Here is a 22,943-nt window from a genome sequence, read left to right on the forward strand (position 1 = left end):
GAACTATAAGTCATATTTTATTCAATTACTTGTGTTTAAATGAACTTTTATCATCCTTATTTTCGGATTAAGCCAAATCGTTTCAACTACTTTAAAGGGTCAACACTGTCCTCTACTTATTTAGAATAAATGGACCATCGACATTGACTTGATGATCACAGAAGATAAATTATTTAAAAAATTTTTTTCACTATTACCGACTAATAATAATAAATTGAAAGGCAATACTTAGAAATCAAATGGTTATAGCCACAAATAGGGCTGTTACTACATTCTCTTGAAATGAAATTTCATGAAAGAATTTATCATAGTATCCACATTATAAATGTAGCGAATACACATTTCGTCACAATCGATCTTAGTGTAACAGAACCATGCAGGTTTGGTTGTTTTTTTTCAATCCACTTAGTCGTCAAAACTCAAAAATTGGTTCGCATTTTCGTAATTGAAAAGAAATGCAAAGTATATGGTTTCAACTCATTCTCCAAAACACCATTATTTCTTCCTATGAGTGGGTTAATTGAACAGGATTAAGGGAAGCAGTTTGAACTATGAGAAAAAGAAGATTCATAATACATCTCTATTCAGTTATATTTTACAAAATACTGTAATTGATCATTTTTGAAAATAAATTAATAAGAGAGTTGTTAAAACTAAATGATATCACTAGGAATATAAAGGTAACTAATAAAGTGCAAAGCGAATGACTAACAGATTAGTATTCCGCATGTTTATCTAAAGTCATTTAAATCCCATTAACTTTCTCAAAGTAACAGTTCATTAGTAATATATAGTTATATTACAAAAGCTCACTAGTAGTGTAGAATTCAATGCTGAAATAATGGTCATGTTGATGATCGTCATCATGTGAAAAGACCCTAATCAACGATCCAAACAGTGTCTAGTAGTTTTTTTTAAAGTACTTTTTTTGCGTGTGAATCAGATTAAACATGGAAGATAATTTACCCTGCGAAAAATATCTTAAACCTTTATATTTTGATGATAGTTTGTGTCAATGGAATAACAATCTATCAATCAATTAGATTTTTACTGCAAAATATAAGAAAATTATTTCAATTATTATTGATTTCTAAGCAAATCTATTTTAAATGGATAACTTGAAATGAAATAAACTGACATGTGTTAACAAAAAAAACGCATAAAAGTTATAGCTTACTATAAGAGATTTTTCTTTCACTAAAATATATCCTCTTTCTATTGCTTCACTAATTGGATAGATTTGATTATGAACAGGATCTCGGAATGTGCCAGTTTCCATGTCCAGTAGATGACGACGAATCGCTTCTGATTGTGTGATCTTGCGTCTACTAATAGGATCTATAACAGCTAATATATCATCAGATCGACAACTATGTGTAAACCATGAATCATTCAGTGTTTTATTTATTAAATTATCATTATGTAAACCTGGACCAAGCCATGCTAAACGTGTTATAAAACGTTGATTAACTAAATAAGCCAAAGAAGGACGATTAATAGATAAGCCTAACAGTAGTTGAGCACCAACTGGTGATATATCAATATTTTTCATTGCCTTCATATTTGGTGACAATATCATAGACGACCCATTAATAGGATCTGTTATTTGTCCATATGTTATGGTTGAACCAATTTGAAAATCATTACATGGTTTTAACCAGCCAGAGTTAAGTGCGTCCAGACCAGTTAGCTCATGACCGTCTTCATTAAATAATCCACATCCTTGAGTTAATAACTGTATAGAGTGTAAATCACATAATGCTGAATGCTTAGCTGACTTTCTTAAAGAGATACGTTGTTGTGAAGAGCTTGTACCATGTTGATGTGGGTCTGTGCTAGAGAGAACTATCTCCTCCTTCGACGAATCAATTAATCCTGTAAGAATAGCTTGTAATATAGGATGTTGACAATGCGTCTGATTTGATTCCTTAGCACCCAATAATAAACCTACAGGTGGTGGATACGATTTAGTATATATAAGTCGGATATAATTATTGTTAACCGCATCCCACAAATTCATAGGTTTATTTTCCAAAATTATAAATCCGGACGGCGTGATTAGATTTGTATTCAGAGCTTCGGCTAAAGTCAATACTTGATTGGGATGGGATTGCATAAGAATTATGGCTGGTTGATTTCCAACTATCAATCCACGTTTAATTGCCTCTGGAAACAATACATATTGACCAGTGTGGGCATCAAGAATACCCACATTGCTTTTAGGATGTATTTCGCTCATGTTCGGAGCAGTAAACGATATAAGTCCAGATAAGACTATTTCAGCTAGACAAGGAGCTTTAGTTAATAAGCCAGCAGCTTGAGCCACTTCCACGCCAACTTTCGTTCGACTGGAAGATGAACTTGATCCGAGCCAATAACCAGACACATCATCAACAAGACCTATTTGAACAGCTTCAGACAGACTGACACGTCGATAAGAGGTAGCATGGTTACCACCCACCTGGTTTTCAACAGGGACAATAACTTCTGGGACAGTATTGTCCAGAAGTCCATTTTTAATTGCATCTCTGATTGTTAATTCATTTTCAGCGAACACTAATGAATTATTCGATGATTTACTTTTGCTATTGCCTTTTCCAGACTTCAGTAAACTGACACGTAAACGTCGTGTATTTGGATTGTACGCACCAGCAGATAACCAATCAGAGAGACAAGGTTTCCAAGATATATCTGTTTGACTAATGTTTAGGGCCTCATACCATGTCAAGTGACAATCTCGAAATTCTACACACATGCCACTAGATAGAATAGAAGCTAAATGATGAAAATCTGCATCATTTATGAATCCATCTGAGTATAAATCAATAATTTTTTTACCATATGGCATGACCACACCAGTCTTTGAGTCGATATGACGATCGACAGGGCTACGTGAAGGACTAGTCAGAAAATCTGTTACAGATGCACTATAATCACCAATTTTTATATTTCTATTTAAAGCCTGAATAGTATAAGCAGTTAACCAGCCACACTCAATTGCTTCAGACCAGGAAATGGAAAGTGAACTTCGATTTTGATGACAATTATGCCCAACTAAATCAATTAATCCACATCGTAGTGCATCTCCTACGCAAATAGTTTCACCAAGTGCATATGTTTCATTCTCACCAGCTAAATTAGTCACAAACCATGCACCAGTAGTCGGAAAAAGCTTTTGTCCATATAATTCATGTGCTTTGGATATTGCACTCAATGTAGCTGCTTCCCAACCAGTTGGGAGTAAACACACCGGTTGACTTCGCACATCATTAAGACATACACTATATTTGAGTCCTTTTTCCCCAATTAGTTGATTAAAATACGATAAATCTGAGTGATTTTTATCTTTTGAATTATTTGAAACTTTCAATGGTAATGTGTGGTCTTTTCCATTTTCTTGATACTTTGATCGTGATACCAAGGGAGAAAAAGATGGTTCAGTTTCTTTTAGACGACTGTTTAATTCATTTGGCCATTTGCCTATGTATAGTTCACGATAAGGCTTTACAAAAATTGGACCAGATAAATTCATAGAGATAGGTTCTTCGGATCGCAGAAGCTGATGGGAAAAATAATAATAAGAGGGATTATATGAAAAGAAAAGTATATCCATCATTTACTAATAACAGACTTGAATTCTTCATGGCTTGAATTTTCTCAAGTATCGATCTGTCTTCTCTACGCGCAAAAGCTTTCTCATTCTCAGTATATATAAACAGTCAGACGTACAACGAAAAGGTCATATGTGTGTTATTTCAGTAAGATGGGAATAAAAAGTCTGGTGTTTTAAGGTAAAAGATATCTAAAAGCACCTTACGAAAGATGACTAATTGAATATTGTTGGAGAATCTAATTCACTAATGAAAGTTTGTGAATTTAGCTGTCATCCACACTACTTGTATATGAAGACTAGTGACACTACTCAGATGTTCGAACTGAAGTATATACAGTGAGACTTTAACATAAAGGTCTTAACAGTTAGTTGTTTTATTGTCTATGGTGATATGAAGTTTATTTATTCAACTCACATAAAATCTGGTACAACTGGGCACCAAAAACAGTGTGCGTCATATAAAAATACTTGTATGAAAGCTAGAATACTATCCGCGAGTCCAAACCGAACCAGGTGTTTTTCTTCAGGACCCACATTCAAAGACTATGACCTAAACGTCTAATCTATAGGACAAGGGAGCAACGTCAGGAGCTGTTACTCCATGGCAGACAATGACCAAAAACAGGTCTATACGCCATTTGTTCCCTCGGGATCCTAGAGCCTATGTATACCATTCGTTTGAAATCAGAGTTTTCCGACTCAACTAGGTGAACGCTCCGTATCCACTAATACGATTGACGTGACGAACGTCCACTTTTCGTCCTTTCAGGTTTGCGACATGAAATACACCAATGTGAGTTAATACATATTCACACGAGTTTCCGTATAATGTTATTGATGACAGGCTTGTGAAATCATAAATAGCATTTAATAAACATACTTTTAAAAAAATAGGGTAAAGGTGAGTGGATAGCCAAAAAATATTGTAATTTTATTTAGAACAACAAAATATGTACTAACTATTCTGATCAAATTATTATTATTATTATTATTATTATTATTCGAACAGAAAAATTACCCGATTTAAACAGTTGACTATATCATATATACGACGAGAATGTGTATTAAATTGTTCATTCAATTGATCAGTTGTTTGTAATACTTTACCCATATCAAATAAACCATATCCTGGTGACCATTGATAATCTCGTGAACCACCAGCTTTCTGAAATACACGCTCAACTAATTCACGATAATTTGAGTATGTTGAGCATAATCCTATAATTCAGACATTATATATAAAAAAGAGGAAATTAATGGGAAGACCCTTTTTTGGTCGAAATAGTGATGAATTTTAAAGTAATAGTTTGTAAGCAGGGATAATGATGATTAGTAGAATGATTCAAAGAGACATGAATTTAATATTGATGATTGAGGACTGATCAGTCGGTCAATCAAACGCAGTATACAACATAATACATATATGTATTCGTGTAAGTTGCCACACGAAATCAGAACAGAGGAATGGTAGAGTAGCGTAAGTAATAACAGTATTAGGTGTAATAGAAAAGATTAATCATAAAAGATGACTGATGCAGAAAAAATATGGATTACTGGGGTAAAATTTTTTAAGATAATTGAGAAGCTTAGCATCTAAACGAAAACAAAGAGTGAATGAATAAACGAGTATGAGCTATATTAGCCAACATTTCGAACTATTAGTTATGATAATCAAGTGGACTACAATCTGGTAGTCTGCATCTACCTACACAGCTAAGCCAAACAGTAAACGAGTTGAAGGAATAATCTTACTGGTTGGAAATTTAAATAAAGTTTAAAACAGAAATAATATCCTACAACTACTAAGCTTTCTGACCACCTTTAACAACAATACAATGTCTGAGATACGGTCCTCTTCCTCCAAATGCAAAATGTTACTTCAGGATTGGCTTGGGTCATCTCCTGGATCAATGATAGGTAGTGAAGTAGTTGACAGTATCGACCACTTTACTTATCTTGGGAGTCTCATCGGTACTGATGACTTGATCTCTGATGAAATCTTGATACATATTCAGAAGGCTCGATTAGCTTTTAACGACTTGTGTCTCTTGCGCCGTAGGTGAGATATTCGTCTGTCAACAAAAGGACAAGTTTACTGAGCATCACTTTACTCCATCCTAATTCATACCTGTAAAGCATGGCCATTACGAGTACGGGATATTCGTAAGTTACTGGTATTCGATCATAGGTGTCTTCGAAGCAGTGCTCGTGTATTTTGGAACCACCAGGCAAGCGATACCTGGGTTAGGGATAGGGTATTGGGTAAAGTTTGCTAATCGATTGGTTAGGTAATAAATCTTCATCAAGTAAGGTGGTTGGTATACGTGTTACGTATACTTATCCATCTCCTACCTAGACGGGCGATGTTTTCTAGTACAGGAGTACATATATAAACCTGATTAAACAATGAGCATTTTCTTGAGTATTGGTCATAATTATGAGAAAAAACGATTCAAAATTACTTACAGTTAATAAAGATATTAAGTGAGCTACTTCTTTATTCAATTGTTCTATAACATCTGAATTAACTTGTAAATCAGTTAATAAATCATCGGATTGTTTAAGAATTTCTTTTAATAAACTAGGGTTTTGTACAGTAATCATATTTGTATTGGATGATTTTAATCCTAAAGACTGAGCCGTTTCACCAAATAATCGCATACGAGAAGAGAATTCACTTGACCACACAATAAGTTGATTGGACAACTTTTGATAATTTGAGAAACAGACCAGTGATTCACCGAATGCTTTGAGTCTGTTAATACGAAAACAAAATTCAAAGAAAAAAACACAAAATTTTATTTTTCAAAAATCCGATAAGAAGACATCTTCACACGACCTTGGTTTGATGTGTCTAACAAAAAATTGTGTACTCATACCAGGTTATCTGATAATAATCGAATGCTCTGTTTTCCATTCTAGCCTCAACTACTAATTCATTAAATAAAACTATATAGATTACAAACATTTTCATTGTAAATTTTGTGGTCAGACAGATGGACAGCGTCATTTCAATGACAAAAACAACTGTTCCAGAGATAAACGTAGCGAGACTGTCACTTTCAAGCCTATGGACGCTTATTTTGCTTAAGGTGAAAGGCGAATGCCGGTTATTAGTCAAGAAGCATTACGGTTCTGTCTACTGCTAGTATTGGTGTACTTAAATTAGGACGTAAGTTGCTAGATCAACGATATAATCTTAGAATTTTTTGAACTACAATTTGGACACTTATTCCAGTAATTATGAATGCCTTATAGCAGTAATAATAATAATATAGTATATAATATATACCGACCGATTCAACAAACAGAATATGCATTAATAGCGGATTTTGATAACTAACCAACCAAAAAGATTATTGTCAATTTACTAAAACTTTTGTAGTTTACATAACAAACTGATCCTAGTTAAACGACCATTGAAAACCAGGAAATGATTTGAATAGCTAGTTTTCAATGTGAAAACAATGAAATTCAACAATCTCCAGGACTCCCCCTCTCCCCCTCCATATACTAATAACTAATAATAAGTAGTGAATAAATTTTGTTACAAATAACAGAGAAAGTTATTATTCTTATTGTGATTTATTTCTCAAGTGATAGGAAATGTAATTGTGTTACAAAAAATGTCACATATCCTTTTCTTCAATAACAATGAAATCTATTGTTAAATAAGAAACAATGAAGTTGAAATCTCATTATGAATGTTTTAATTATATTTTTACAAGTTTATCAATGCTTAGATAATAATGATTTGGTTTCTTTTTCCATAGTACTCTTATACTTATTTACTTACTCACTACCTTATGTCTGTTACCCCTCGTGGATTAGCATATGCTACCCACTACAATTCCTCGTTCAACTCTATCCTGGACAATCCTTTCCAATTGTTTTAAATTGTTACTCATTCTTTTGATGTCTGTCTTTAATTCCCGATGTAATGTGTTCATCGGTCTTTCTTTTCTTTTTCCCTTCAGGATTCCATATTAGGGCTTGGCTCGCGATCAACAGGTTAAGAACTAATTCTAAAGATATTACTGTTTGTTGCATTGTAATCGTTGGGTTTCTTTAAAAATTATGTCGAAGTAATTCTAAGGAGCTGCTTTCCATGTTCATAGTTGACTAATCATGTTTTCACCTCAGTCAGAAACAATAAATAAATTTAATTCATATATACTAGTTGCTTGGATCTCCTCAATAATGTTTAAGATTGCAATTAATCAGTCTATTTTGGTATATGTGCATCCTGTGAGGATTGCATCGATACTGCAACTAACTCACAAGGATTTCAAGAAGATTCCACTGTTATCTATCACATATCTCTACTTCGAAATATAAATTTATTTTACGGAGAGACGAATATTTATTTCACACATATCAACTAAATAATTTATTAAGTGTAATTTCCCCTTAAATATGATCCTAGTAACAGTCATTAGTCAGTTCATAAACAATGGAGGATCTCGTGTATATATACATCCATCTGAATTACCATATCAAATTAGCTCAGTGAGATTAACTGAACAAGATGAATAGAAAATGAATTCAAATAGTTTTAATAACAATGATAATAAGAGAGATCAAAGATAGCAAATATGTTTTGAAGATAGGAATAAAATAAGACAATAAATATTATGAAATAATATTGAAGTTCAAGATTTAGGATAAGACAAAGAATGAATATATCTACACTTTTACAACCAATTTTCAGCAATATCACCTAAGGTCTCAAGACACTGATCACTATTAACTACACAAACCCCAACGTTCCAGTTTGTATAGCATCACATTGCGTATTTCAACAGCCAATGATCTCATGGTTTAATACTATGTCCTGGGTTAACCACTATGCCTAAGTTTTTACCGACTTTCTCCTATATCAGCTAGTATTAGGTCTAGAGATATGCAGTATTTAAGGCATATCTAACATATTTATGAGCCTTATTAATTTTAGAAATATTTGTTAACCAAGGCTGAATTCTATCACTGTTCTAACAAAAAAATATTCTTAATTTTAAAGTGTTACGATTAAAATATTTCTGTTATCTATTAACTTTATATATTTAGAATTATACCAACGTAGTTGATGTACGGTGTACGGTCAATATATTACTGCTTTCTATTGATAAACTGAAATCTCCTCCACTAACAAAAGAGGAAATGTTCCTTCAGTAATACAAATCGAACTGTGAATATTTAAATTTTGTCTGTAATCTAATTTACATGCTAATAAACTGTTGGGGATGTTAGATCCGCAGAACTCACTTGGTAAATACCTTATTTTTGTAATTTTATTTTGAAATTTTGGATTTCTTCGTTTTTGGGCCAAAAGCGCTCTTTTCACCTACCTTCATGTCGTATTTCCCACTTGGGAAAATTTTAAACGCTATTGGTTCATTGTCTTTTAATACGCTATTTTGTAACGCTTCCCAAGGACAGTTTTATGTTGTAAATATACGTATAATTCGTGCCTGTTGAACCGCTTGTGCTTCTGGCCACTAGAGGAGTATATCTATTCCCCGTTCGGACTTCCACTTCTCTCTCTAGTTAGCGGGGCTGGGACGCAACAGAATAGCTAGCTTATTGGTCATTGATCACAAGTTTTTGTTCCGTTCGCAGACTAGGTGAACTCGTAATCGCTTCAAACATAGCATAAACCGACATAAATTTTATGAACCCTTAAATATTCTAAATTTATCGGTCCAGTTCATCTGTTAAGCCTATTTCTAACACAACCTAGCCAACAACAAAGAGGGTGAAAATAATAGGTGTGTAGGCAGCTAGCTACATAGTCAATGATAACATTTACTATTGTATGTGTACTTATAGTTGACTAAACTGATCCAGATAAAAAGATATATGGGCGACCATCTTGATTAGATAGAGTTAATCCACTTACCATAGGCGTAATGTGATCAGTCTGAATTTGATCGATTTATCAATTATGAAATTTTTTCTAAACACAAAAAATAACTAGCATACAAGCCTACATCTACATATAGATAAACTAATTTTTATAACAGATGTATGTCAGCAAAATGTACAGAAGGCTTCCTTTTAATATAATGAATTTGAGGAAATAAAATTTCAGAAGTTATTCAACCAATCAAAACACAATAAGCTCTAGATTTTATTCAAATAATTAAGTGGTTTTCTATATCTATCAAACGTACTAATCATTCGACGGACAGAAAATATGTGCACACAAATGAAGTTGATTCTTCCTGACTTAAAAGACCAATCAAAAACCTTCGATTACTTAATTCCCGAAAAAACCAGATGGTGTTGATGGGGGGGTATGAGAAAATTAGTTATAGTTTACGACTTATTGATTGGTGTACAGATGAGGGAAGAATAACAATTGCATGTGTGTATGTATTTCCTTAAATTTATCAAACGCTCTTACCGGCCCGAGCGACAATATTGTATCGACCACGGTTGCTCTCATCAACCCCAGCGACAATTTTTGAAAGGTATACCAGTGAATACTTAAAAAACGGTAGTGATTAGTCTAGATGTTATCGAGATATATGCTCAATATGTCTAGGCAGAATTTTTTTCGCCGGATTATATAGAGATATAGCGTAATGCAAAACAAGTTATTTGTCTTAAACTGGATTCCAAATTAAATCTAACCTAGTGATAGCGTGATTACAGAGGAGCATTGTTATTAAAATGGCAATCACTTCACAAATCATTTGCTTTTTTATTCATCTTAAAATGATAAAAGCCGATTATACCACTTTTAAATGTATCAATATTATTGGAAGACAGGTTTAAAGAGTCCAAAGAGGGAAGGCAAAAACGTTTTACTGTTATTCCGTCAATCCAACATGATTACCGGAAACTACTTAGATTCCAATTGCTGAGGTTATTACAAATAAAATTTAGTATCTAATGCCATAAGATGTCATAGCATAACAAATGATTTTAGTACCCCCAAAAAAAACATTTGAAAATTAAAAATATTCACTTACTCTTGTTCAACTTCTTTAGTTGCTTCAGCTAAACGATGTTCAGAACAAGCAAGATTTGATTCTAAATAGTGATTATCAGTGCAAGGTGATAAATGCATCTTTATCAGGTTTGAATTTTGACATAGGTTAGCAGTATCATAATGGAGAGTTTCGTTAAATGCCCCATTGGAAACCATAAATCTAGTTAATTGTTGACCAAGTAAATCTAGATCGGAGCGAATTTGAGGAAGACGCTCAGCTACCGACTGAAATAATAATAAAGTTAGATAAATGTTTCCCTAAGCAAATCATCTAACAATCAAAACAGTCAACATATTTGTTATCCATAAATATAGTTATTTCTTGAATTTCAGCTTCGTAGTGTGATCAATAAAAAGGGGGAATAAATATATCCACAGTTTGAGTAATTTCCCGAACTAGTTACAACAAACACATATAAAACAAACATGACTCTACAATCATAATAAACTATTCCAACCGATGAAGTAATTTAACTAATTAAGACCATTCTCATATATGGCATTTTTCATACGTCCTATTACATCACTAAATGATCATTTTATGTTCACTGGTAGAATTGCTGAGTTGGTGTACTTGATTAACTTAAATAATATCGTATTATATTAACTGTTTTCACGTAAATAATTATACAGTAAAATATTAAAAAATTACAGCATGCAAATTGGAACGACATATCAGCAAACAGTATTGTTTTCAACTAAAGGTTAAGTGTTCGCGCGCGAGACCGATAGGTCCTGAGTTCAAATCTCGCGAGGCGGGATCGTGGATGCGCACTGCTGAGGAGTCCCATAATAGGACGAAACGGCTGTCCAGTGCATCTAGGTTTTCCACGGTGGTCTAGCTTCAATCGACTCATGATCTCAACGGTTAAAATTATTTATTATATATAAAGTTCAGTTCACTTTTGAAGGCGAATACTTTCGCCAGATCGATGGGGTTGCTATGGGTAGTCCGTTAGGACCATTGTTAGCAGATGTGTTTATGGCACATGTGAAAAATCTGTCTGCAGACTTAATCGAAAGCATATCACTTTATAAGAGATATGTGGACGATATCTTAGTTATATGTGAAAGAAAGGATGATATAAACTGCTTATTGAATAAACTTAAAACTATCCAAACCCACATCACTTTCTCATGTGAAGAGGAGAAGAACGACCAACTTCCCTTCCTAGATGTACTTCTAAGCAGACGAGAAGATAGCTCAATCAAACGATCCATTTTTCGAAAACCGACGCGGATGGGTCAATACCTTAGTTACTATAGTTATCGCCCTGTGCAATACAAACGGGGTTTGGTGAGGTGCCTATTTAACAGGCTTGATCGTATTTGCACAAACGACGCTATTATTTATTTATTTAAATACATAAACATTGAAAAATGAAGAAAGTTTGAGCGAACAATTGTTTTCAATAACTTCATCATCAGGCTCTACAGTTATAAGTCCATAATTATGATATTTTATAAAGGCCAAAATGAGGTACGTATTAATTAATTTGACAATATTATATGCTAAAAATGGTGAACGTTTACATCTGTTACGATATATATACTTAAAAATTGTGTTATTTGTAAATTAGAAAGGTCATTTAATAAAGGTCAAATGATTTGGAGTAAAGGGTCCAGTCACAATCAGTATAATGGTAATATAGCGAAAATGAAAATGCAAAAATCGTGTGAATAAAATGCATAGTAGGAGAATTTCATCTTGTCAATCGAGATAATAATGATAAATAGTAATAATAATAATATTGTTGTGTGAATACAGAACGTAATAAGAGGGGTGTTATCAAGGTAATTACGATAAACGAATTGGGAATGATGGATGTGAAGATTAAGGGGGGTAAGAGGTTTATAATATTTAGTTTAGGTATCCTGTGATCCAGTGGTAGGCCAAGGTAAACATAGAGGCTGGGTATATCTTTTCTGGATACATAAATTTAGTTTTCTGGAGTTGATCCAGATGCCTTCGGCTATGTAAAGTAACCGTAATCTAGCTCCTTGAAGTAGATTTTTCGGAACTTGATATAAAACAGAGATGGCTTCCTCTATTTCGACATGATGTTCCCTATCTACCAAGTGAGAAAGCATGGTGCCGTTAATCGATCTGGTGACTCCTTTTCCCAACCGTGCTGGTACGTGTTCACGAATACGCAAGGATAAAGCCCTCTGAGTATGGCCTATGTAACTAGCTCCACAGGAGCAGTTGAATTGGTATACACACACGGAGGAGCCCATCTTCGGTAACCTATCCTTGATTAGTTGTGTGAGTACTGCTTTAAATATAAACATTGATATAAGGAGACACCAAATAGATATGCGCCACATAAATCATTCGATTTGTGTGAGGGCTTGGATACTGCCAGTGTTCCCAAACAGAAGTAGATGGTTTTCTTAAGGGGCCACACCCGGAGCCTTCGACCTAAAGGTCCAATCCCAAAGGTAGTGCGCGACTTTAAGAGATGCAGTCTCATGGCAGACGGTGACCAACCATTGGCTCATACGCCATTTGTTTCCTTAGGATCCTGGAGCCCATGTGCACCATTGATTTAGAATCAGGGTTTTCCAACTTTACTAGGTGGATCCTCCGTATCCACCGACCCGGCTGAACATTCACTTTTCGTCCTCTTAATTTCGTAAGCAACAGTAATGCCGCGAGTAGGCAGTGAGTAGGACTTCCCTAGATATATTACACAATTCATCATAATAAATAAAAAGTACACATTGATTGTTCAGTTTCAATACATACGTAGTAAAGAAGAGACATAAAAAAGGTGAAGAGAAACACAGGGTAGAAAAAAATTAATAAGATCACTCATTGGATTTTCTCTGAACACAGCGACAGCGGTATTGCAAGATCCTTTTAGATATACACACTACATTTGTTAGCTCGAACCCCTGCAGCTTGTACTATATGTCAAGGACAAGATTGAAACTTGAACGCAAATCACTTTGAGTGCTTTGATTCTGTCGAGCATGTAACCACTATAGGAACAAGTGTGGTAGTACGCAAATGGGTATGAAATTTCAACTGATTCAACAAACCATGAGAGATGCTTGCAAACTAATTGGTTGATTTATCTAGTAGTACAGCCGTTATAGTTTGACTGGTCTAATATTTTCATGTGTCGAAATAACTTTTACCGTACATTAGAGTAAAGATTGATAACGATCTAATTGAAAACAATATTCTCTGAAATATGTTGTTCCAATTATTAATTAATAGAAACATTTTGTGATGGGCATTTGCAAAATAGCTACACAAAATACCAATAGAATTCTATGACGAAAGGCACCTTTAAATCTCGATGAGCTCTTTCCACCACTGTAACACGAAGACCATCTGGATCAGTTGAACTATTCAAATCATCAAGTTGTAATAGACCATGTACACGTACTGCACAACCAAGTAGACATAATTCACAATCCGTTAATATTTGATCAGTTTGTTCTAAACGAGCAATCCATGCGTCCGCGTCAGCTAATCGACAAGAAAATTCATGACCAGTTAGTGCTAGCTCACTAGCTGCTCTATGTAGGGCATAAAGACTTGTACTCAACAATGTATCTTGTTCATTCAATGATCGTGATTGTAACTGATCATTGACATGTTCTTCTAATTCTGTACATTGAGCACGAATACGAGCTAAAGCATGAGACCATTCCTATGATAGAATCGTTTTTAGAAAAAAGAAGTGAAACTATATGTTAAAACAAATTTAATAATAATAATAGGTGTTTATGGAGACTGTTGCATGTCGTACGTTACGCCACGAACTGAAATCAATCAAATAATCGATGAAAATCGGTAGGAATGGAAAACTGTTTCCTAATATTGGACTCGTCATAAATGTGATCACACGATCCCTGAAAGAATACAAGTCACGTCCATCAAGTTTCTTGGCAATCGCTCGGTCTTTAGACTGTTAGTGAGAATCCAATACTTTACATTTCGAGGTACTACCCAATCATCTTTTAATGCTTTAGTAAATAAATGTCATACACCCGGCACGGTTAAAATCCAATAATTGTCTAAGTTTGGTTCTTGATTTCAATTGGGCAAACATAATTAAAAATGAATGAAATTAAAAATATAATGATCAATGTATTCTCATGTATCAGTGGATAGAATATAGGAGTTGTTACCTTGAAACAAGTGATGAAATACGGATTACTGTTAGTTTTTCACTATCGTTCATGCATGATTTGTACTTACATAAAAGCAATAAGGTAATTTGATTCATGTGATGAATTGAAATGAATAAGACAAGTTAATTCTCACATACACAAACAACAGCAGATATCTTAGAACACGTTAGTCGTCAATAATAAGTAGTACAAAGTTTAACCTCCAAATTTCTTAAAGTTCTATATGGTAAGAGTCAACAAATCAAGGTCTATTATACCATATGAATATTGGGAAAAAAACAGTTAAATATTTGGAAGAAGGATTTTTCACATTGTAATGAAAAAGAAAATCTATCCAACCTTAGTTAAATCTTATATTTAAATTATTTATCATACAACACCAATCTTGTGTAATCCTTTACTTAAGATGAAGTTCATATATTTAAAAAATTCAATATAGCCTAAGAGATCGTACTCCTTTAACCACTCAATATGAAATACATCTGAGGATATTGCGATCAAGTCATTTAAAATAACATCTCTCTTCTACCTGACAGAAGGGATATGTCAGAGGTTAAGAAGTTCGACTTTCCAGCAATAAGTTGCAGGTTCGAACTCTATCCCATCTACTTCAATCTGGGTAGCAGGGTATTATCATTATCTTACACAGCCATGGCGTAGCTCGAGACTCAGTATACGAATCTGTACCTAAATAATTAACCAACGAAAAATTAGCCAATCATTTAAATGTTCCTCACATTTAAAGCTAACAACATATCAATGATCGATTGTATCTTCTTTCCAGTTGCTCAAATATTTGGAGATTTTTGTGAGAATTCACGTGCATATAAAACATAAACTCAATAACTTATCTACAATTTATCAATTAAGTCGTGAAATATTGAATGTATGAGTAAATTATTGAACTTCCAACCAGTTGGTTGTAAGTTCAGACGGCCTTCACCCACACAAAATTGTGTAATGCAAGAAAAAACATAAATTAATCAGAAATTGAATACTGATTGCTATCAAGTCTACTGCATGAAAACTACGACTATAATCCATTATCTAAACACGCAGATAATTGAATAAGAATGTAATAAAGTGAATACTCTGCTTAAATATTCAAATATAATATAGAAGAGATATAGAGGAACTTCATAGATGCTTGAAAATCGGCATAACGAGAGTTATTTTTTCTTAACATGGATTTACAGTATGGAGTTGTAAAGATTGCGGAGTATTATTGTGATGACCGAGAAAACGCAGGTCCTAGATTCAATACGTAATGGGGTCATCGATGCGTGTTTCTGAAAAGTTTCATTTTAAGGGAAAACATCTGTTCAATACATACTGGTTTTCAATGGTTTTCTAACCTGGGTTTTCTCATGATCTCAATAAATTGAGTCTTATTTATTCATATATAATTAATTCATTAAATAACAGGGTGTCTTATAGTACACATAACACGGAGAGAAGAAAAAAAGTCCAAAATAGAAAAGTACATACAATCAAAATTCTTTCATTTTGCTTTACACACAAATACTCTAATGATGAGAAATATTTTATTTAAAGTTCTACTTTTTATTATGATTATTTTTTGCTTTCAAATTTAAATTATAACAACTATTTAACAAATTAGGTAAGAATATAAATATATTTATAACAAGATACAGGCCAGTTATTTTGTAGAAAAAAATGTCATATGAAATAGGTTTAATACAATTTTACATCTAAATTAGTTTAGTTCAAGTGTTTAGTACATCTAACTTTTTTCACCAAGTACATGTTTGTATAGTCGGCTTGGAACCACGATGTTTTTGAAATGACTAGTGTTACGTCCTTGAATCTGTCTACCCACTTCGGTGCCGAGTATAACTTTTCTAATGTAGATTAAGACCTTGACGAGATAGGCTGACTAGCTTAACCTTGAGGCTAGTATGTGTGAGCTCGAAGTGGGGGTAGAGAGACGAAAACTATCCTATCCCTGATTGGCTGGCAAGCACGCGCGCGCGCGCGAGAGAGAGAGAGAGGAGACAAGGACAACTGAAACACTAATCACTTTATCCCAATCCCGATCTAGCACTCGAATTCCGAATTTAGATTAGCGTAAAAAGATACATGAATACATAGATGAATAACCTGACCGCAACGTCCAATAATTAGGAAAATACAATTATGTCCATAACTGGGGGATTAGAGTAGAAAATAGAGTACAAAAGGTTACGTCTAAATTACAATAGCTTTGGAACAGAAAATGCTATGGCAGTGAATCATACATCAAACGAAAGCTCATGATATGTAGAATAGACCAGGGGCAAAAGCAAATGTTACAGTTTCACAAGCTTCGAATTAAATGAAATAACGTCCCCAAAAACAGTTTCTGTAGTTTGTTAAGGCTTCTTGTTTCGCGGTTCACACCAACTAGTGATATCACATAGCTGACTATAATGAAGTACATAGAGAGAAGTTGGATCTAGTAACCTATTGAGCGAAACCCGAATGCTTTAACTATTGTATTAATGATTATTGTGTTCAAGTATAGGCTGAAAATATATAGTCTATTGTCTTAGAAGCGTTGGTCATACACAGCGGAACCACTGAGTAATTATAATTACTGTGTTAATAGTTGATAAAGCTATCCATCTTCATAGATATTTGTTATTCAGTATTTATTCACCAAAACGGTAATCATGAATCTTCAGATTAAATAAATGATTAAAGCTAATGAAAGTAGTAAAAATGAAGACTGACCTTATGATCCCTGATGCGAACTTCCATATCTACTGATCTACCTGGTAAGGGTATCGAATTCGATTCTCTAAGACGTACTGTCAACGTACTCAACACTGTTCTCAGTTCATCGATAATTGAATAAAGTTCTGATGATTTAATCAATAAATCTTCATTATCAATACTGTTCTTGTCATCAATAGTTTGAACACCATTCATCTGTTCAATACAACTATTTTGAAAATCAAGAAAATGTTGTTTAAATTTCTCCACTTCTGTCGCTGGTACATTAGCTAGTTGTAATTCTAAACAATAACGTTCAGCATCACGATAAATTACCTGAATAAAAAAGACGTCAATATATAAAAAGAATAAACACGTTCACATACAATGTATTTTTTGAAGACAATTCAGTAACTTCCACTACAGTTTTTCATTAGATAATGACATCAATTTTGAAAAAAAAGGCTAAAAAATTCTCATCATATTAAAACACAATTATACGAACAAGGAAATGAAAGCATCATTGGAAGAAACTGAGTGATAAGATACTAAGGTAAAAACGATTGTCATAGATCATTCACATGTTTTATTTTGATGTAATTCGTTCGTTATCATGGTATCAATTCAGTCAGTTATATCAATAACCTACATTCTGTTATTGGCTTCTATTATCAATTAATATAATGATATTCATATATTTCATTATTTTGAAATTAAAGACATTGTTTCTTCACATGAATAACATATTATTGTTATTTAATAGTTTCCCTGTTTCCTATATCTCATATTCAGTATGTACCATATGATTATGTTTAACCCAACGCTTTTTTTGTATGTACCCATTTATCTTTCATATAATATAAAGCCTTAAATAAAAGAATTTGAACTTTATCTAAAGAAAAAATATTTCACATACACATTTACACTTATATCTTTCCAGCTGTGATATTCATGTTTTAATTTTTATTCGTTATTGTAATATATTATTGCAAAGACTGATTATGAAGTAATTCTACAATAATCTAGTACTTATGATTTAATTTGAGATAGGTTTCCTCAGGTTTTAATTAAAAGCTTATAACCAGTGGATTGACCAAGCTAGGTGATAACTGCATATGAATAAGAAGAAAGGTGATGAAACTTTCAAGAAAGATTTCATGGTTCAAGAGAAGGCAATAAAATAAGTAGGGATTATGCATACAGTACAAAGTATGCCAATAAAAGTAGGTGTCAATTACGAAGAGTCCGCATATTCAAGGAGTACAATGATAATGAAGTGTGAAAGGTCACCAAGAGAGATCCATTAATTTAAAGTCCGAGTTATAATCAATTCTTAGGAAAGAACCAGCTTGACATTCAATAGTTCAAAACATCTAATTTACATATGTTTTCTTTCGACCTGTAAATTGCCGTAATTTCAATAAACCTAATTTAATTATTAGAAAAAATTTCCATTTCATTAAAAAAGTGCCATTTTTAAAATTAAATATAATTTTTTTGAATGCAGTTTTTACTAACCAACGAATTACTGACAAAGAGGGGAGTAAAAGATAATTAATATGACTTCATTTTGAGATTCTACGATACTTTGAACGGAATCAATCTCATGACCTTTAGGTGAGCATACAGATATACACACAAAGGCATTTTCACTATTATTTCTCTAAAGGAGTTCAAACGATTAGTAGTAAAAAATATTGTTCGTTGACCAAATTACAACTTGGTCGATAGAATCCAATCAGTATAAAGGACTAGACAGGAATGGCATTGAACCCAATTCAGAGATCAATCAGAGTAACTATCAATGACTAAAACACTCCATACGCGATGCGCACGACGAGGTAAAAGGTTTTTCGGTAGAATATAGAAGATTCAGGAAGAAATGAGTAGTAAGCGAGATAATAGCCCGATTTCGAGATAGCCTACGGTAATTCCCGATTATGAAAGATTGGAAGATTCTTCTAATACGAAACGGAATATTCATGAACTAGATAGTTTAGGCAATTATACACAAAACTTCAAAAATAACCCACAAACAAATTACGGAGATAAAAAACAGAGACTTCAGGAGAGCTTTCATATTCTCAACAGAAGTCCAAATATTAAACTAAAAGTGAGGACAACAAATCAAGTAACATCAAACGTCTAAAGGGAAATATAAGCTTAAATAACATTATCACATACCTCCTTACACATCAGAACGAGAAATGATCAAAGTAATGAACATATTTAGTTAACCTGGGGTTAATGCGTTTTTCCTAACAGATGTAACTTGATTAATAAGTACAAATTCACTTAATCGGTTTAGAAGCCATACTTATTCTATAGGGTCTAATGATATTACACTTTAAATTGAAGTAGAGATAGTGAGGTTTGAGCTTGTGCATGAATGGCTGTAATTCAACTACTACCATCCCATTAATAAAAAAAACAGAGAAACAATGATTGAAGAGGATGAAATATAAAATTTCAGTAAATAATTGTTTCAACTCCAAAACGATGTTATTCAAAATCTTTTTTATGAGATAATTCAGATAAAATAATCTATCTTACTTTTCGTATGTCGATTTGTTGTGGAATATCATACTGAAGAGGTGCACCATCAATAAATTGAGACATTGTTACAGTTAGTAAATGTCCATGTATTCGTAAATTCAATTCAGACCAACATGTTTTAAAATGTTGTAAAGTTGTAATAATACGTTTAGCTCGATCTATCGCTTCACTACAAGGCCAACATGGTAGAAAACATGTCAAAGGAACAGTTAATGTAGATCCATTAGCTGTACGAACCTATTGAAATAAGAGAAAAAAGATATATATAATCATACTATTTGGAAGAAATAGACTATCTTTTGTTGGTTTAGAGAGTTTTATAAGTCAAAATGAATGAGAATGAAAACAGAAACAGCAAGAAGTATGTAAATATCTAATTTATGTCTACAATAACGTATTATTGTAGTAGAGTTGATTAACTACGGTGAAACTGAGTTTTCATGTTCGATTATTATTTTTATGACATAATGATGTAAAACCCTTAACGTTCCAAAACTATCATAATAAAAGCGACTATGAATTGACTGAAGATAGAGGTTGAATTTTCTTTTGAAAAGTGATCAGTTTGGATATACAGACAGTAATACAGTTTACTGTGACGACACTAAGAAGAATAATAGTATTTTAGATGGAAATGAGCACGGTAAGAGTGTGGTGTGAGCTACTGATATCAACATAAGTAGTATATATGGTGAGTAAGGAATAGAATATCTGACAGCAGAAGATTGAGAAGATCAAGAAGAGAAGAACAGAAATAAAAAGCAATTTGTGTGAAAATCCAGGAACAATGAAGCCTGAGGCAATTGAAGAACATTTTGCAAATAGTGTATCATAGCATGGTTTTTGTATTTTACCAAGTAACGTTGTAATTTGTGCTAAATACATAGTTGGTTGTCCTCACCTGTGTTCTCATTCACAACATTTGGTGTCGCTGCCTCCAAGGATGAAGATCCCATGGCCGAAGGAATTTGAGGACGGAGATGTGATGAGCTTCCTGAAGGAGTTCGAAGCCGTGGCGGGGCTGGTGGGAGTGAAGGAGCCGAAGGCGAAGACGGTGGTGCTGGGGACGCTGCTGAGAGGCAGAGCGAAAGCTGTATATGACAGCCTGGACGGTGCGGGCGGTAAGACGACATGGGAGGCAGTCACGGAGAGGTTGATCGTGGAGTTCGATAGCCCAGTGGACAGAGAAGAAGCACTGCAGAAGTTCCGAGTGGCGAAGTTGCCGATCGATGGTGATCCGCTGGTGCTGGCCGTCGAGCTTACCAAGTTGCTGCGTCGCGCGCTGCCAAATCTGGATGAGGAGTCGGAGGCACAGTTGTTGGCGTCGCAGTTTATCGAGAGCGTGCCAGTTGCCGTTTCCCAGCAGCTGAGACTGGTACACGCCGCGCAACCTATGGATATCAGTGAGCTTGCAAAGGTGACGCGGCAGTTGATGACACGAACAGTAGCTCCGGTCGCGTGCGAAAGTCAGGAGATAAGCAGCATTGAGAAGAAGATTGAAGAACTGCAGCACGAGATTGCGGCATTACGAGTGATTCGTAAAAGGAATGATAAGTGTTTCGCATGTGGAGGGACAGGACACTGGAAGATAAACTGTCCAACACGACGAAAACGGAGATATTTTAGACGTTACGTGTTTCCTTCTTACTCTAGGGATCTGGGGGTTGTTGCATTAGTAGATAGAGGGGCAGTCTATGCAAGAGTGAACGTAAATGAACTAGATTTAGTGTGCCTAATCGATACAGGGGCAGCAGTTTCGTTAATAGGTAAAGAGCAATGTAAGAGATTCAAGCCGTGTAAAGTCGCAGTCCACACTATAGGAGGGCATATGTTAGAGGTATTAGGCGTGGCTAACAGTATCGTAAAAGTGGATGGTTCGGCGATAAGTTTCCCGTTCGTGGTAACCGCAAACCTGTCGAGACCAATATTAGGAGCAGATTTCCTAAGAGAAGTAAAAGCCATAGTTGACCTAAGAAGCGGTAAGGTGGTCACGAAGTACGGTTCATTCCCAATACATGAAAGTAGCGAGGTGGCTGAGGTTAGAGTGGCAACAGCCGTCCCGACGAAGAAACCAAACATCACCGAGTTGTGCAAAAAGTATGCGAAGCTGTTCACTGGAGAAGGAGAACCGTACGGATTTTGCGACAAAGTAAAGCACGAAATCCCGATAAAGAACGATGGAGGAAGTATATTCACAACACGTCGTGTCCCTGTGCACTTAGAGGCTGAAGTAAATCGACAGGTCCAAGAGATGCTGAAAGAAGGAATAATTGAGGAGGCGGACAGCCCATATAGCTCACCGGTACTCTTGGTAAAGAAACCGAATGGGAAATATAGTTTTTGTGTTGATTTTAGAGAACTGAATAATATAACAGAACTAAAGCCGTGTGCAATGCCAACAGTAGTGGAAACATTAGATCGGCTGCAGAATGCCACAGTGTTTACAGTGTTGGATTTGCGGTCAGGTTATTGGCAGCTGCCTATAAAAGAGAGCGATCGAAGCAAAACAGCATTTACCATACGTGATAAACAATATCAATTTAGACGAATGCCGTTTGGATTGGCGGGTGCACTATTTACGTTCAGAAGATTAATGTCGCTACTGCTCAGGGATCTAGATAATTGTCGAAGTGTATGGCGACGATGTAGTTGTATACAGCCAGACAGAAACAGATCATGTCAAGCATGTGGAAGCGGTCTTAAAGCGAATTGAAGAATTCGGACTTCGAATTAATAAGGACAAGTCACAGATGGCGAAAAGTAGCATCACGTTGTTGGGGCATAAAGTGGGAAATGGAGAAATAAAACCACTGCCGGAGAAAATTCTGACTATAAAGAACGTTGCAGTACCGAATTCGAAAAGGAAATTGAGACAGTTCCTGGGAAGGGCGGCGTTCTACAGTCGGTTCATCA

The 22,943-nt window shown here is 34.5% G+C and overlaps 1 protein-coding gene across 1 annotated transcript in view; it reads right to left on the minus strand.

Annotated features, from left to right (window-relative positions):
- Positions 1–1,105: 1,105 nt before the first annotated feature.
- Positions 1,106–22,943, minus strand: part of Smp_168650 (calponin homolog, putative) — a gene marked incomplete at both ends in the record, with an annotated part of 75,532 nt that continues 53,694 nt past the window's right edge. Inside the window, 7 exons of the mRNA XM_018790948.1 lie at positions 1,106–3,559; positions 4,632–4,831; positions 6,076–6,368; positions 10,591–10,835; positions 13,907–14,275; positions 17,493–17,810; positions 20,028–20,267. Coding sequence (XP_018645826.1) covers positions 1,106–3,559; positions 4,632–4,831; positions 6,076–6,368; positions 10,591–10,835; positions 13,907–14,275; positions 17,493–17,810; positions 20,028–20,267 — 4,119 coding nt within the window. The remainder of the gene's footprint in view (positions 3,560–4,631; positions 4,832–6,075; positions 6,369–10,590; positions 10,836–13,906; positions 14,276–17,492; positions 17,811–20,027; positions 20,268–22,943) is intronic.

Source organism: Schistosoma mansoni (assembly GCF_000237925.1).
Source record: "Schistosoma mansoni, WGS project CABG00000000 data, chromosome W unplaced supercontig 0231, strain Puerto Rico, whole genome shotgun sequence".
Classification (NCBI taxonomy): domain Eukaryota; kingdom Metazoa; phylum Platyhelminthes; class Trematoda; order Strigeidida; family Schistosomatidae; genus Schistosoma; species Schistosoma mansoni.